General features: G+C 51.2%; 1 protein-coding gene across 23 annotated transcripts in view; it reads right to left on the reverse strand.

The window, feature by feature from the left end:
* The window catches only part of KMT2C (lysine methyltransferase 2C), a 279,835-nt gene that overhangs the window by 3,759 nt on the left and 260,599 nt on the right, over positions 1–15,477 (reverse strand). For 21 of the 23 annotated variants that reach the window (XM_042975990.1, XM_042975898.1, XM_042975893.1 and 18 more), the window contains 12 exons: positions 15,247–15,394; positions 13,525–13,703; positions 13,212–13,348; positions 12,103–12,352; positions 10,939–11,072; positions 10,388–10,495; positions 7,895–9,014; positions 6,830–6,966; positions 5,421–5,563; positions 4,985–5,153; positions 644–760; positions 210–283 (listed from right to left, as the gene is read on the reverse strand). In XM_042975990.1, the coding sequence (XP_042831924.1) occupies positions 210–283; positions 644–760; positions 4,985–5,153; positions 5,421–5,563; positions 6,830–6,966; positions 7,895–9,014; positions 10,388–10,495; positions 10,939–11,072; positions 12,103–12,352; positions 13,212–13,348; positions 13,525–13,703; positions 15,247–15,394 (2,716 nt within the window). The remainder of the gene's footprint in view (positions 1–209; positions 284–643; positions 761–4,984; positions 5,154–5,420; positions 5,564–6,829; positions 6,967–7,894; positions 9,015–10,387; positions 10,496–10,938; positions 11,073–12,102; positions 12,353–13,211; positions 13,349–13,524; positions 13,704–15,246; positions 15,395–15,477) is intronic. The other 2 variants (XM_042975999.1, XM_042975882.1) reach the window with 1 other exon arrangement.

Below are 15,477 nucleotides of genomic sequence, written 5' to 3' on the forward strand. Positions count from 1 at the left end.
GCTGGAGGCAGCTTCAAACACTTTCAGTTCTTACGGAAAACTGGTCCCTAATACAGTTCTACCTGCCCTTCAATAGAACAGACCAATCAGACAACTTTAGATCAAAATTCTTGCCTGGACTTATCTGCCCTGAATGCTTCATCGCGGGGGCTGTCATGAGCATAGGGGCCCAGGGAGCCCAACCTCCCGGACCAGACTCCTCGCCTCACCTGGCAGGCCCTCCGGTGAGCGTCGCGTCGATCACGTGGTCACTATCCATGCGGAACATGTACACGCCGCGGTTCTGCAAGAGAAAAGTCAGAAACTTCTCCACGTGCACGGTCACAGCAGGGAGACGGAGTCGGGGGGGAAGAGAAGCGCGGCCGATCGCACTCACTGTGCGTTCACACAGCCGGTCAGCTGACATTGGTTTACGTGCTGTGAACGTGCGTCGGCGATCGTGAGGCAACACCAGGTTCACTAACCTACAGGTCTATCTACGCAAACAGTACCACCAACTGAGTAAGGGAAGACTGACAGAAAAAAAACAAGGCAAACACAAGGACGTCCAGATGTGCCTTGTGGTCCAGAGTGAACGTAGCAGGACAGATTAGGCCCCGTCTCCAGCTTTTAGCACGGGGACAGGGAAGAGGATGTCACTTACCTGAGACTCGTACAGCTTCTCCTTTCTGTTGGCGACTTCATTTCGAATGATAGTCCCGATGTACTCGATGACCATGGTGTGCTTCTCGATGTCTCTGGCAGCATACAGGCCCAGCCCCTGCAAAAGGCAGAAAAGGAAAAGAAAAGGTATGTACACGTACCTCAGTTACCACTTCAACTTCCTGGACAACAAACGGATCATTTCCTTTCCTACAAAGACCACGTCCTAAGTGCAGTGCTAAAGACTTCGCCTGAACTCAAGCACTCTTTTCTAGTGAACACACATACTTCCATATGAAACAATCTTGCCACTTAATGCCACAACTACCTGTCTCAGTCTCGTGTCCTCACACGAAATTCTTTTTTTTTTAATGTTTTATTTTTAGTTTTTGAGAGAGAGAGAGAGAGAGACACGAGTGTGAGCGGGGGAAGGGGCAGACAGAGAGAGGGAGACCCAGAATCCGAAGCAGGCTCCAGGCTCCGAGCTGTCAGCACAGAGCCGGAACTCACCAGCGGTGAGATCGTGACCCGGGCCAAAGTTGGACACTTGACCGACTGAGCCACCCAGGCGCCCCGTCACACGAAATTCTTAAGACATATTTACAGACTAGCACCGCTGGCTGCCCACGGTCTGCCCGACGTCTTATCTTGCGTGTAATTCGTGCTGAGATCCCACCAACTAAACACGCGAACGGCTTCTGGAATTCGCTTTCTCCCGTTGCCATTTCCAAAAGGGCACGGCAGGACAGTAAACTTAACAAATCAGAAACAGGACTAACCACAGGGGTTATTAATACTGCAGTCAGGTTTCAGATCTGGCGAGGAGTTCCTGGGAGCCAGGGCAGAAGGGGAAGCAGGAAAAGGAGGAAAGTTGGAAAGACAAAGTTCTTCCAAAAGGGAATCTTCTCCCCTCAAGTTTTGAGTCCTGAGAAATGTACAGGAGTCTGAACTGGCTAAAAACACTGAAACAGGTCTCTCGTTTGGCAGTTCAGAGTGTCTGTGCCAGGGGCCTAATAAATCACATTCCATTATGCACGGTTTTAGGGTTTCAGCATTACAAATTCTGGAAAAATAACACACTGAAAGAAATACAGACAATTTCTATGGACATTTGACATTTTCCTGTCCCGATGTGTCTGCCTTCTCTGCTCAAACTGGCCGGAAGACAGCAGTAACAGAGTAGGGAAAGAGCATGTGCTAACTGGGAGGGTCCCCAGGTGCAGCGACATCCAGCGGCCACAGTGGGGCACACAGTACCAGGCACCTTAGACACTTTGGTGTGTGAATTCTCTTTTGGTGAAAAAAAAAAAAATTACACAATTTATCTGTTCAATTCCAGGTCTGAGGTGAATGAACCAGAACACAAAAAGTAACATGTATAGAGATCAATATAATTTCACTTGAGAGCGGACAGGGAGGGGCACCTGGGGGGGGGGCTCGGTTAAGCGTCTGACTTCGGCTCGGGTCATGATCCCGTGGTTCCTAAGTTTGAGTCCCGCATCAGGCTCTGTGCTGACAGCTCAGAGCCTGGAGCCTACTGTGGATTCTGTGTGTGTCTCTCTCTCTCAAAAACAAATAAATATTAAATAAACTTAAGGAGAAAAAAAAAAAGGTCAGGGAGATCAATGAAAAAGAACAGAGAATCCCCAGTAGGTCCGTGCATATGTGAAAGCTGAATGCATGACAGTTGTCAGCAGTATGGTGGTATGATGATCAGAGTAATGTGGGAGGATTACTTACCAAATGGTGCTTCAACTCGTTATTCAACGGAAGAAAATAAAATTGTCTTAAACGTAAAACATCTCTGAACTACAGACACCTAAGAGCCACATATACAACATAGTCCACTGTCTTCACCAAGACTAGAAGCTACAGAAAAGGATATACATTTGACTATGTGAAAATTACAACCTTTTTTAAACTTTACTTTTGAGAGACAGAGAGCAAGTGGGGGAGGGCGGGGGGGGGGGGAGAGAGAGAGAGGGGGAGAGAGAGAGAGAGAGAGAGACAGAGAGAGAGACAGAGAGAGAGACAGACAGAGAACCCAAGCAGGCTGCATGCTGTCAACACAGAGCCCGACACAGGGCTCAAACTTATGAACCGTGAGATCACGACCTGAGCTGAAATCAAGAGTCGGACACTCAACTGACTGAGCCACCCAGTTGCCCCTCAAAATTAAAACGTTTCTAAAGAAGAAAGAAACCACATTTTCTAATAGGCAAAGGATGTTTTATAGGGCAATTCCTCTGTTAGCACAAGTTCTTAAGGACCGGGAAACGCAGGGGTATGTAATTTATAAAAGAGCAAATCCAAATGGCGAACGTGAAAAGCTGCTTGCTCATTCATCAGCTGGAAACAGCAGCTAAGGAAGGGGTATCAGGCTGGCAGAAATGGAAGAAGACAGTGGCACTACAGGTGGGAAGAGAAGAAGAGAGACCGTCTTCCGGGCACTGGAAGAAATGTGCATTTGCAGCCTTTTCAGAAAACCTAAGACGAAAAGTACGTATGCTTTTACACAGTCCTCTCACTTTTGGGAATATTCTCCAAAGAAGTGAATCTATCGATATGTGGGGGTATTCGGTACGAGAGATTGGTGGCACTGCTGTTTTGGGGAAAACCATAAGCAAAGCAAACGTTTATCGGCTGTGGGACGGTTGAATTAGTTACAGCTCAAGGGCATCATGGAACCTCACAGCCATTAGAATGAAACACCACTCCCTCAGCCACCCTAGAAGTTCCTCGGAGGACTGGCGCGTCAACGATGCTGCAGAAAGCGTAGCTGAATGACCCCACTGGCACATCTGTGCCCGGATGTTTCTGCACTCTTAGGACAGTACGTGGTGCAGACTCAACACCGGGGTAAGAAATCACTGAAACGACAGTGAGGGGGTAAGACCGACCATGAGGAATGGTAAGAGTGGGTGGGCTCCTGGGGAACGTTTCAAATGGAAAGGACACACCGCCGGGAGTGGACCACTGGGTTCCCCAGGAGTTAGAGGCGCTCTGCTCTTGAGGCAACAGCAGGAAGGAAAGACGGCGTATCTGTAATTTGAAAACCAAGTATCGAATAGAAAACCAAGTATCATCAAGAGCAGAAAGAGCTCTCAGGCACAAAATTTCAACACAAAAGAAGGATCAGTAGATAAAGTGGAAGTCACAGAACAAGGACGAGGGAACCAAAACCGGAGGGGGCAGGAGGAGGGTTGGTGGAGACAGAAGTCCTCGACTGCCTTTGCTCGCACTGATCACCCGGGGCCCCACCTCGGGCGCCAGACTGTCAGGTCTCGGAGGTCTCAGGTGACGCTGCTAGTCTGGGGTCCCCACTGCGAGATCTTGGATCTCGTGGGTCCAGTACTCGTCTACAGGTTCAAACAGAAAGAAACACAGGAACTTGCGAAAGAATTAATGAAGAAACACTTCCAGACTGAAGGCCACACGTTCCAGGTCAAAAAGGGTCTGGTAAGAAAAACAGCAATAATGTTTTAAAAAAATGACCCAAACCTAACCACATTTTTTGTAAAATGTCCAAATACCAAGAACAACAACAAGATCCTAAAATCTTCCCGAGAGGAGGAAAAAGGTTCCAACAAAGGAACAAGAACCCCACTGAGTCTACACGGCGCAATACAGGTCAGATTTCTATTTTGAGGAGCTCACGCTGGGTGTGGGTGGGACGGGGTGGCAGGTGACAGCAGGGTGACAGCCAGAGAGTGGACCTGAGGGAGCTCTTCTGGGGGGACAGGCAACGAAAGCGGACGACGCTCTGGACCCGGGCCTACCGCGGCCAAGGCGCACGAGCCGCGCGCACGAGGACGGCGTGCACATGATCGGCTCTAGGGCAACGGGAGCTTCGGGAGGGAGACACCGAGCAGGCAGCTCAGGAAGGATGGGCCAGAGATGTCAACTCACACGCTCGGCCTACAGACGGCTCTCTCCGGAGGGGATGCGACAATGTACGCACCAGCACACGCGCGGGCTTTCCTGCCAAGAGGCTTCCGAAAGAGAAGTCCCCGACCTGGAGCACCTTTTGAAAACACTCATCTGTATCTCTCCTGAGTACCCAGTAGCCCTGGTGAACTCTCCACGAATCCGTACGTGCAAAGCACAGCGCCACCTGCCTCCTGCCTCCCGCGAGCTTTCATGGAGACGCACAGGCGAGGATCCCAGGGGCCCTTCCTTTCGGGGGGCGGGGGCGGGGAGGGCATCGTGCTCCAGGAGACACACGGAGTCCCCCGTGTTACCGACCGACGAGATCCGACGGGGTGGTGGCGATGCGGTCCCACTCCCGCAGCCGCGGGACCCGCGTCCTCCCTCCCGCCCCGACGGCACACGACGCCCTCACCTGGATGCGGGACCGGGCCAGGTACACGTTGGACTTCCACTCGGTCTTCATCTTCCGGTACTGCGAGGACTTAGAGTGCACAAACTGCTTACTGTAGGGCGCGTTCAGCTCGCCGGTGACCGTGCTCTGAAAGGACTTGGAGGTGCTGGTGCTGTTCAGGGTGTGAGGTCTGCACGCAGCGGCACGTCAGCAGGAAGAAATAAAAGGAGAACTGAAGACATCTCCGAATGACGCCAAGCCCGTCGGTTCAAGTTCTTACTGACGAGAACGCACACGGAAAGCCGCCTAGCAGAGCCACACGGCGGGTTCTCTGATGCGGTCGGCACAGACACAGCCAGAGACAGCAGGGTTTGTAAGCAGCAGACAAGTCAAGCACAGAGACCACTAATGCGCCTAGAAACCCTGGGCTGTACTATGTGAAGTTAAAAGAAAATACCTTAACACAAACCTCTTGACATGGGCACTCATTTTAGGTTCCGATCGGGCGCAGCCTGTGGGGTTAACGGCAAGAGGAAGCTCCATGAGAGGGTTGCGGCCGTAGCGGAAGGTGTAGTTTTCACACGCCTCAACCCCAGGCAGCTGAAAAGGAGCAGAACAGACGGAGGGTTCGTTTACTGATCGAGACCGCAGGCCACGGCGAGCTGGCCCAAGGACGGCTCAGCTTGAACTTCTGCGGAAATAACTGGTCGACATACTCCCGGTTCGCAAAACGGTCCTCTAGCTGGTGTTAACGCAGCAGCCTGCACTTGGATGCGTTTCGTTGTTACCACACACATTTCAGACCTTAGTAAACCCTGGCGAACGCTCCCTGAAGACCAGTATTAACCCACGGAACAACCACACGCCAGCCAACACACGTGCCCGGTTTTTGGATCTGACTATTCCGGCCCACGCGTGGGGAGCGGACTACTTCACGACTTCGTTCTTTCAACTTTTAGATCTTCGTTTGGAGTTTTAAAAGTAAATACAGTTAAACAACATTTTGTAAGGTCTACTTTCTTGATTTCTTCCACGAGTTATCACACTCAATTCCCTGAGAATGTAGGTGGTACCCTAAGAAATTTACTTGTAAAACAATTTTATGGTAAAAGTCTTTTCTAGAATTTATTACTTGTGAACATACTTCTCTACAGACCTGAAACCCATGTATCGTTTAGAGCCCTTGCTTCTACTGAAGAAAGTGGGCATATAACTCAGCGGCTTTTGGGGTGTCCTCTGCTTCTCCAAAAAACCAAAACTGCAACCAAAATAAAACCCACGAACATCGATGATTTTTTCTTATTCAAAATACTGCCTTATAATCATGCAGTTTCCCAAAAGCATTGGGTAGACTCACTGGCAAACAGGCTTATAATCCTAAAAGATTGCAAAGATATGTCAGAGACGGCCTGGTACTCCTGCAATCCAACTGCCCTCTGGTGACTGGCCCTGGCATGGGGCAGGAACGTGGCCACCAGCACCCCGGTGTCGGGGACTGGACACACCAACATTGTTAAGTGCAGGGAAACGCGAGGAAGCAGAGGGGACGAGGGTCCCCTCCCCCACCCAGCACTGCCTGAATACAAAACAACGCTCCGTCCTTGCCCCTGCCTTGCCCGTGCCCTTGAAGAGACCCTGAAACTTGTGAGCCACCTCGCGGAGTGACCACGAACATTCACTGAGGTTTTCCGATGCGTCGTGGGTGCCTCAAGAGACACGAATAGAGGCGGGAGTGAATGCACAGGCAGAGCACGACCTCAAAGTATCAGGACTGTGACGGCTCGTGTTAAAACGGTCCCCCCCCCAAGGAACACCACGCGCAACCAGAAAGGTGATCTGACGCCCCATCTCGCCCGAGATACTCACGGACTCCGCGATCCGCACCACCGCGGACACCGTTAGGCCAAACAGGTCTTCTCCCTTTAAATATGCTGGAAAGAGCTGGAGCATTTCAGACTGTTTTCTCACACACGCCACGGGCTCCAAAATTTTATCCCAAACACCTACATGTGGCCAAAACAAACAAAAACAAAAGTTTACAACAAACTTGCTCTCCGCTCAACAGAGAGGAAAACCGGATAAAGTCGAAAACCGGAGCAAAATGAAGACTGAGCCTCCAAGATGTCCCAGTTTCCACGTAAGGCCTTGGAGGCAGTGACCCGACGAACCTGGTATTATCCGCTGGTCAGGGGGCAGTTTATGTCAAAGACTTTAGGAAATTTTGGGGGGAAGAATGCGTCACATTTAGGAACTTAAACAGTGGAAGTGGAAAGAAAGTTTAATGTAACAAATTCATGCAAGAAGTTCATTCATCTTCATACTAGACACATGACTTTAAATTTTTAAATGATTAGTCCAATTAGCAGTGTATAGAAATACATTTCTTTTTTCTCAGATTTAAATTAGAATAGGAAATTGGTATTTCCACTAGAATTATCTTCAGGGCATTTTCATACATTTTTATAAAAATCGCTGGGAAAAAAAAAAGCAATTCCCAGTACTTTCTGCATCAATAAAATGACCGCTTAGGTTTCACGCTATGGTCAAAATTAAGCGTCTAATTACTCGCTGCTAATATGTTTAACGTCTGACGCTACTCATACACGGCAACGTACAGAAGACGCTTTGAATATGGCTCCCGCCCTCTGACCCGGAAGGCCCAGTGCAAACAACAGGCAATCTCCACGTACAAATCACCGGTTTATCAATTGACTGTGTGTTCAAACACATACTCTGATTTTGAGTAGGTCCGGCAAGCGCCGGGAAAGTGGCGCGGCGAGGACAGCAGGTGCAATACCTCAAAGAAGCGAAGATTTGCACGTGTCCGTGAAAACCCCACACCTGTGCTGGGAAGGTCTGAGGCAAGCACGAGACGGCACACGGGAACCCGGGCGCGACCCGTCTCTGCAGGGCACACGAGCGCGACGTTACCTTTAGGGGAGGAGTCGCTCAGGACCAGGTCTTCGTGGCCTTGCTCCACGATTCGGATGACGAACACCGGGCGCCCCTCCTTCTCCTCGATGGAGCACAGGTAGCGGCAGCGCCTGTTGGCGTAGCGGGTGCTCCAGTACAAGCGGCTGGCCTCGTAGCCCACGGGGAAGAGCGCCTTGGGGGAATGGAACGCCTGCATCTGCTGTGGGAGCAGCTGGCCGATCGTGTGGAAGATGAGGCTTCCGACGCGGAACGTGTGGTCCCGCTCTCCGCGCTGCACGATGCTAGCGATCTGTCGCACCTCGTCGCGTTGAACGTAGACCCGTCTGAAGACCGCGAAGTAACTCAGCTCCTGCTCGTGAATTCCCTTTGGTTTGTGCACGGGACACAGCATCGTTTTATCCTTAAAAAACATGCATTGTGCTTTAATGGCGCAAGTGAAGTGGTAAATGTTGGCGCACCGAAATCTGTGGCATCCGCTGGTGGCGCCCATTTTATGGCAGAAGACGCACTTCATCTGCAGGCCCCTCCTCAGTGCCAGCTCCACGTTTATCAAGGCCCCGGCCTGGGTCTCATAGACCTCCGTGGACCACAGCGCACAGTTCAGGTGGACCCACACGTCCAAGTCAAGGTTGAGCAGTCTCGCCGGTCCGTCGGTCAGTCCATCACCCTCTTCGTGGCAAAAGCAACACTTCCGATAGTCTTTGGGCACGGGGTCAGGCTTAAGGGACGTGCCCAGCTTCTTCAGAAACTCGTCGATTTCATCCTCACAAGGGGGTTTGAATGTCCCCTTGGGGATTACGATGTGGATGCTCCACTTCTTCCATTTCATCCCTCTCCACTTTTTATTAATCGGCCTACAATCTTCAAACCCCCCGTGGACAGTTCTTAGCCGAGGCTTTAACTTGACTGTCACCTTAAGCTCATCTGGCTTGGCCTCTACTTTGGCTGCTTCAAACGCCGGAGGGAAAGTGATGGGGGGTGACGCGGGGGGAGAAGCTTCTTCCTGGAGCTGCGGGAGGCAGTGCACGTCCAAGGTGGAGATGTTGTTACTGTACTGGTGAAACGCTTTGGAAGGCGTCTCTCTTACAGGCGACTGTGGCAACGGAGGGGCGGATTCCTGCGCAGGAAACAAGAGCAGCTCTAGAGCAAGAAGCCTTTCACGGGGCCTGGGCCCGGGGGGCAGGGAAAGGCTCCCTGAGCGAGCGTGAGGGGTTCGCGCACAGCAGAAGCGGCCGCCCAACCCCGAGGGCGTTGATGAGGGCAGGACAGTGCTGGGGGTCCCTCCCCTGGCCTGCTGGACAAAGCCGTTATCTCTGGAGAACATTCTGCTCCTACACCTTCCCGACACTCCTGTCTACCCAGGAGAGACCCAGAAAATTCCACGCTGAAGAGGGGCTAGCTAATTCGTACAATGGAGCAGTGTCTTTTGTTAAACCAAACAAGAACTTGGGAACGTGACCTTCTCTGAGCTTCTCCGCACTCTCTGAACTTCCTGACTGCTAACCTTAGGTTGAACTAATCGGCACAGATGTGAACGAAGGGGCAGCAGTCCCTGCCCTCACATCACACGTCACTCTTCTCCACGGCTGCCTGGTTCCGACCCCGCTGCCTGAAGAGGTGAGCTCAGAGAGACGCCCCAGGACTTTTTCCCCGGGGACACGGTCTCACCCCCGACCCTCTGGGCTCCCCTCTTCTCACCCCCCCCCCCCCCGCCCCCAGCCAGGTATCTGAAGAGACGCACCTCCCGTAACTCCAGAAGCAGGCAGGAACAGCGCACCAAATTAAAAAATTATCTGGTAAAAAACCAACTCCTCTTCTTATAGAGTTTGACGTATTTCAATTTCAAGTCTAAACCTATTTGACATATAGCTTGATTTCATTATACTGGAGACTACTGCCTGTTACAAAAATAAGAGTCTCCAGAACCTTCTTCCAGCAAAGACAGAACAGTGATCTGCAGGAAGGGCTGTCAGCACCACCTCACGGGAAGGCTTCCTTCAGCATGAATGGTTGAGGACGGTTCCCCGCATCAGCCATACACTCAGATACACTTCAGTCACACAGAGGCAAGTAAAGGAGACCATTTCCACCACGACGTGAACACAATGCTTTCTCCCCAAAATACACGAGGAGACTTAAATTGTGTTTATGAACAGGCTTTCCCGTCAGGGTAAGATCAATACGAGTTGTAATTATTGTTGTAATTCAATTAAGATATTTTTAATTAAATAAGTAAAACTAAAGGCTGTATTACTAGGAGTGTTTTAGTCAACTGTGAACTTTCAAGATAGAATTCAAGCCTACTCCCCTCATCGTGGAAGCGGGATTTCTCTGAAACAGCACAGGCCTCCCTGCCTCCACCCACAGTACATCTCCCTCGATTTCCTGCACGCAGAGAGCTATGAACCTGTTCTATTCACTAACGTAACCCAAAAGCACGGAAGTCACTCGCTATACCTTGTTCACTAACAGACACCAGCCTAATTTTACCTTGCTTTCTGAGTTTTTTGCTTGTGTGGATGAGGCATAAAGAACGAAGCAGTTATTACTACAGAAGACAATGTCCTTCTCGACTCTGTGGGAGCTTTCTCGGGAATCCTGAAAAGCAAAGAGAAATGTGTAAGGATCTCAACAAATCAAAATTTCGTAAAAACAAGGTCTGTGCATTGTTGGTTTTTATGCTACGTTAAAAGTGAAAACAGCTCTCTGTCCTAAAAGTAGAAAAACAAGGAAACACACTCCAATACCTGGCATCTAAAAATTTAGCCAAAGAGAAAATAAATTTACGAAAATAAACTGGATGATCCATATTCACTCTTTTTAGAAATACGTTGTTCTCATAGTATCCAACCGAAGAGTCCACGGTAGCTATTTGGTTTTAACCTAAAGCATGTACGGCACACGCTGAGGCTACTTCCCAGAACGTGGGTCCCATGGAGCCCCCCCATAGGCGGACTCGTGCGGACACAGGAGCGAAAAAGCAGCACGTGGGACCCTTTCGGTGGAGGCGAGTGGTGGGGTCAGAAGGAGTGCTGAAGTACCTTGTTCACGAAGGCCAGATCTCTGAAAGATTTCCTCACGCCGCCTCCAAGAATAACCACTTTACAGTGACAGCACCACTGTGGTCTGAGGGCCGCGCCTTCTGCGATACCGGAATCCTTATATCCAGAAAGACCTAAATGCAGGAGTCTTTCATTGGCGATCGCAGGTGACCAATAACACAATGTGGTACAAGGTGTAAAACTGCACTGTACCAACCCACAACGCGGCTCACTTAACTTCCCTTCTATCATCCTTTTCGCGCGGTTACAGGGCACGTATTACAGGAGCACACGTACTCTCAAGCAGCTGGGGAACCGCTCGAACGTGCGAGCACGAGAGAAAAGCAATGCACCATGCTGGGTTAATATCCACCCTACGCGTGAGGTGGGGGTAGGGGAGGTGGGGGTAGGGGAGGTGGGTAGGTACTACTTTTGCCTGAGGGTTAAGACGATGAAAAATGTTCTATGAAGGATGAAGAGGCACAGGTAGGCGGCTAAGTTTGATGTGGGAAGTCGCAGAGGGGTGAGCAGAGTCCCAGGGCCCAGATAAAGATGTGGGAATGCAGGCCGGGCACGCTCGAGCACAGCTTCATGCAGGGTGTGAAGGCAGAAAGGGAGAACAGGGGACGGGAGCGTGAGAGAAGCAGGTGGAGGCCGGGAGTTCAAAGACCCCACACAGACCACCCTCGGGGTTCCCAGAGGAGGCCCGCGCGGAAGCTGCCACGTTGTGGGGGCGGGGACGGACAAGATTCCGAGGGACCGGGGGCAAGGGGGACAGCGCAGGGGAGCTGGGCAGGTCTGAGGAGCCGGCAGGTGCCAGCACGGCCACGGGAGGAGGCCTCACGGGGGGCGGAAGGAAGAGGGGACAGGCTGCCGACGCCAGTCGCGTGTGCGACAGGGGAAGCGGCGGTCGGTGCGGCGGGCGCTCGGGGAGCTGGCGTGCCAGCACCTCCTGGGGGACGACGTGACAGGACGTCCATCCCAGAGCGCCGAGGCCAGCACGCCACAGACGACAGAACGCCCGCGGACGGTTAATTTACCCAGGAGCACACACCAACATGCCACCTGGTAGTTGTTAAAAACTAAAGTGGGATTTTAACGAGAACCAGCTTAACCCGGGACTCAAGGGCGAATTCGAGGTCAACGGGACGCAGAGCAGCTCACCATCGCTCGCTGGACGGAACGGCACGCTGGGCGGCTTCAGCCGGTAAGAGCTGGCTGATCTGGGAGGGTTTGCAGATCCTGGCGGAGGCCCACGAAGAAATATATGCTGTCGACACTCCAAGCCTGGGTTTACTCTGTGGCTACTGACCAAACCCACGGATGGAACATCTGGACCATTACTGACCTCATAGCTGTTAGGAACTCGGACGTGGAGAAGGTCGGAAAACGCAGCCACGACGCTGCTAATGTTCTGAAACAGAGGCGTGAACGCTGCGTCACCCCCACCGAGGGCAACGGCGAGCCACGGAGGCCAACTGCATCCTTCCGTGGCTGCCAGCCGCGGGACGCGTACGGTGGTAAAGTGCGAGCAAACCCAAGCACGTGTACGCAGGCTTCAGGGTCTCGGGGAAGAAGTCGTTTGAATGGAGCAGCATGCCAAGGACGCTCGTCTAAAGAGAAATCCTCACACGGGGATCCCAGCTAACGTTAAGTATTTGCACGAACACCGACCCCTTCCGGCTGCCTTCCTATGTGACAGGCGGAACGGACGCCGCCACCAGGAGGGAGCGAGATAGACCCTGTCAGTTCTCACAGCGGGGCAGAAACTTCCTGGGCGTGGTCTCCGCCCGGCTCTGCGACAGCCCACGGGGATGGGCGCTGTCACATCAGCGCCAGGTTCTGTCGGTGGCCAACACGGCCTATCACTGGGCTCAGCGTGGCTGCCAACATCCTCACAGAATTGAGAGACAGAGAGAGAGATTCTCGGCAATTTAGTAGTATTCGACAGCAGCAGCTGCCAAAACCTCTGTGGTTGATAAAATGCCTTCTCGCTGCTTCATCTTATATGTGTGCTCATCAAAAGGTTTCTCTCTCCAGTGCACACGCTTTAATAAAAACACGAGAACGCGAGCTTCGTTCTGCCCTGGCTCCGGCGAGCCCGCCGTGGCGCTCGGAAGCAGCCTAGACGGCTACGGTGACTACTGACCCTACACCTAACTCTGAGCTTCTGTCCTCATCACCCTGCTGCACACGTCTTGTCGTCAGCCACCTGACACACCTTTAAAGACAGGGACAGAGTTTCCAACGTGAAAAAGTTGCTTCCTCCTCACCTCAGCAGCTGTAGGATGCAGAGTGATTGCCACAGATATAAGACCCGATCTGGGACCGTTTGGAGAGGAACCAAAAGGCGGTGTGAAAAATAAAGTGCCAGGCTCAGTCTTGATGTCATTCCTTCTAGATTCCAAACCTTAAAGGGGGGGGTGGGGAAGGAAGGAGGAAAAGGGGAGAGAGGGAAAGAAGGGAGGGAGGGAGGAAGGAAGGAAGGAAAGGTGGGTTGAGTGTTAATGCTCTTGAGAACCCAAAGGTGGACATCAGTCAACTGCCACACTGGAGGAGGAACAACGCGGCTGAGTACTCCCCTACCTTTGCCAGTACTGCTAGGAAGGATCGGGATGATGGGGGATGGCACAGGCTCCGGGGGCTCCTCTTTGACCGACGACAAATCTGGGTATCTGCTCACGTCCATCCCAACCACACTCTCGGGAGAGGACGACGGAACGAAACTGTCAGGAGTGTCCCGACCACCAGCGTGATCCTGTATCCTGAGAGGAGGACAAACACGACACGCCGACATGTGCAAACCCACCACGGGGGGGTGAAGGTGGGGGCTTCCTGCACCGACCCAGCCCCACCCGTGAGCATGACTGTAAGAGTCCTTCGGATAAAGGCAATAATGTAAGAAGGCAACGAACAGGTTCAGGGCCAAACGAGAAATCTCCCGGAAAAAGATACAAGAAATACATTCAACTTTAACGGTAGGTTTCGTCTGACCGAAGCTCCAGAATCTGTATTTCAAGACCCGCCAACAAAAGATTTAACGTTCAGGTTACAACGTGGCAGAGAAAGGACGGATACTCCTACCTCTGCCAAGTTCCAGATCCCGGAGACTGTGGGAGCAGTCTGCCGTGGGAAAGGAAAGAGCCAGGCCACACGCCCCACAGGCACACCCGCAGAGCCCGCTGTGCCGATGTGCAGAGCGGGAACATGGGGGAAACTTGGTCACTGTGGTCATAAGCCTTTACTTTTCTTAACCGATCAAGTATGGTGAAAAGAAGAGAACGGTCAAGCCCAGGAAGCTAGAGGTGAACCAGCGCAACTGAGGTCAGAGGGCAAGTGCAGCCTCAAGCTAATGCTGTAGGATACCTCCCAAATCTGGGGTCTCCCACTGGTCCCCCAGGAGAGATGCTGTCGTGCGGAGGGAGGATGTGTGCAGGAGCACTGTGAGGAAACCTGAGAGAGGCTTCCAGACGGAGTCCCTGCAAAATCCAGGAGTGGAGCAGATCCCTCACCCGAGGGCAGCAAACATACACACCTATGAAGCTGCCTCCCACAACTGCTCCCTGGAAATCTGGCAATTTCTAGCAGTAAGATGCAGAAGAAAACGAGGAGACCAGGATTCTAAATCCGGAAGACTTATTACTCCTCTTTGGTCCATAGTTTTAGCACTAATAAAGCAGGGACTTAGTCTGAATGATGTCTCAACAGAGGGTAGTTACCAGATTTTGGAAGGAAGGGAGAATCATTGACAAAGTACATAAGAACCTTTTTAGATTTAACTTGTTGGGTTAACTACTAAGGGAAGCAGATTCTCCCCAGACAGAATCTCGGGTCCAAACTGAGACAAAGAAGTTACAAAACTCTGGACAAGACGGTTCTTAACTTCTCTTCCACAAAAGCTGTTTCTGATATCTGTGACTGCTGCTGTTTTATTTTGGACAGCCGCAAACATCCGTGAATGACACTGATCTCTGAAATACTTTGCATGGAGACTCCCACTGCCTTAATGTCTATTTGATTATTTGTTGAACTTCCTACACCATCTAGGAATTTAACAATGCATAAACTAATTACATTCGATAGTAAGAACGTTTCATAAAGTATGTTTGAGAAAATTTCTCACCAAATTTTACCCCTTAAACGTTGTCACACGCTATCCCTACAGACATGATGCCAAAGAGATATATACATACATATATATATATATATATATATATATATATATATATATATATATATATTTTTTTTTTTTTTTTTTTTTTTTTAAATGAAGTAACTAAAGAGTATGTGAGAAGACAGGAACTCTACCTTAATTCTTCCTGATTGTTATGAGGCGGTGTCGGCAGTGAGGCTGGCACATCGACGGTCTTCGGGCCCTGAGCGATAGCTCTGGCTAACAAGTCGTCTTGTGGTCTGAAGGGCAGCTGAAATGCTTTCGGTCCTAGACTTTTGGTAACTGGAAAAGCGAACACACATAAGGAAAAACACGTTCAGTTCAAACGGATACATGGGTGGAACACGACGACTCGACTGCCATTT

This window comes from Panthera tigris, chromosome A2 (genome assembly GCF_018350195.1).
Source record: "Panthera tigris isolate Pti1 chromosome A2, P.tigris_Pti1_mat1.1, whole genome shotgun sequence".
NCBI classification, from domain to species: Eukaryota; Metazoa; Chordata; class Mammalia; order Carnivora; family Felidae; genus Panthera; species Panthera tigris.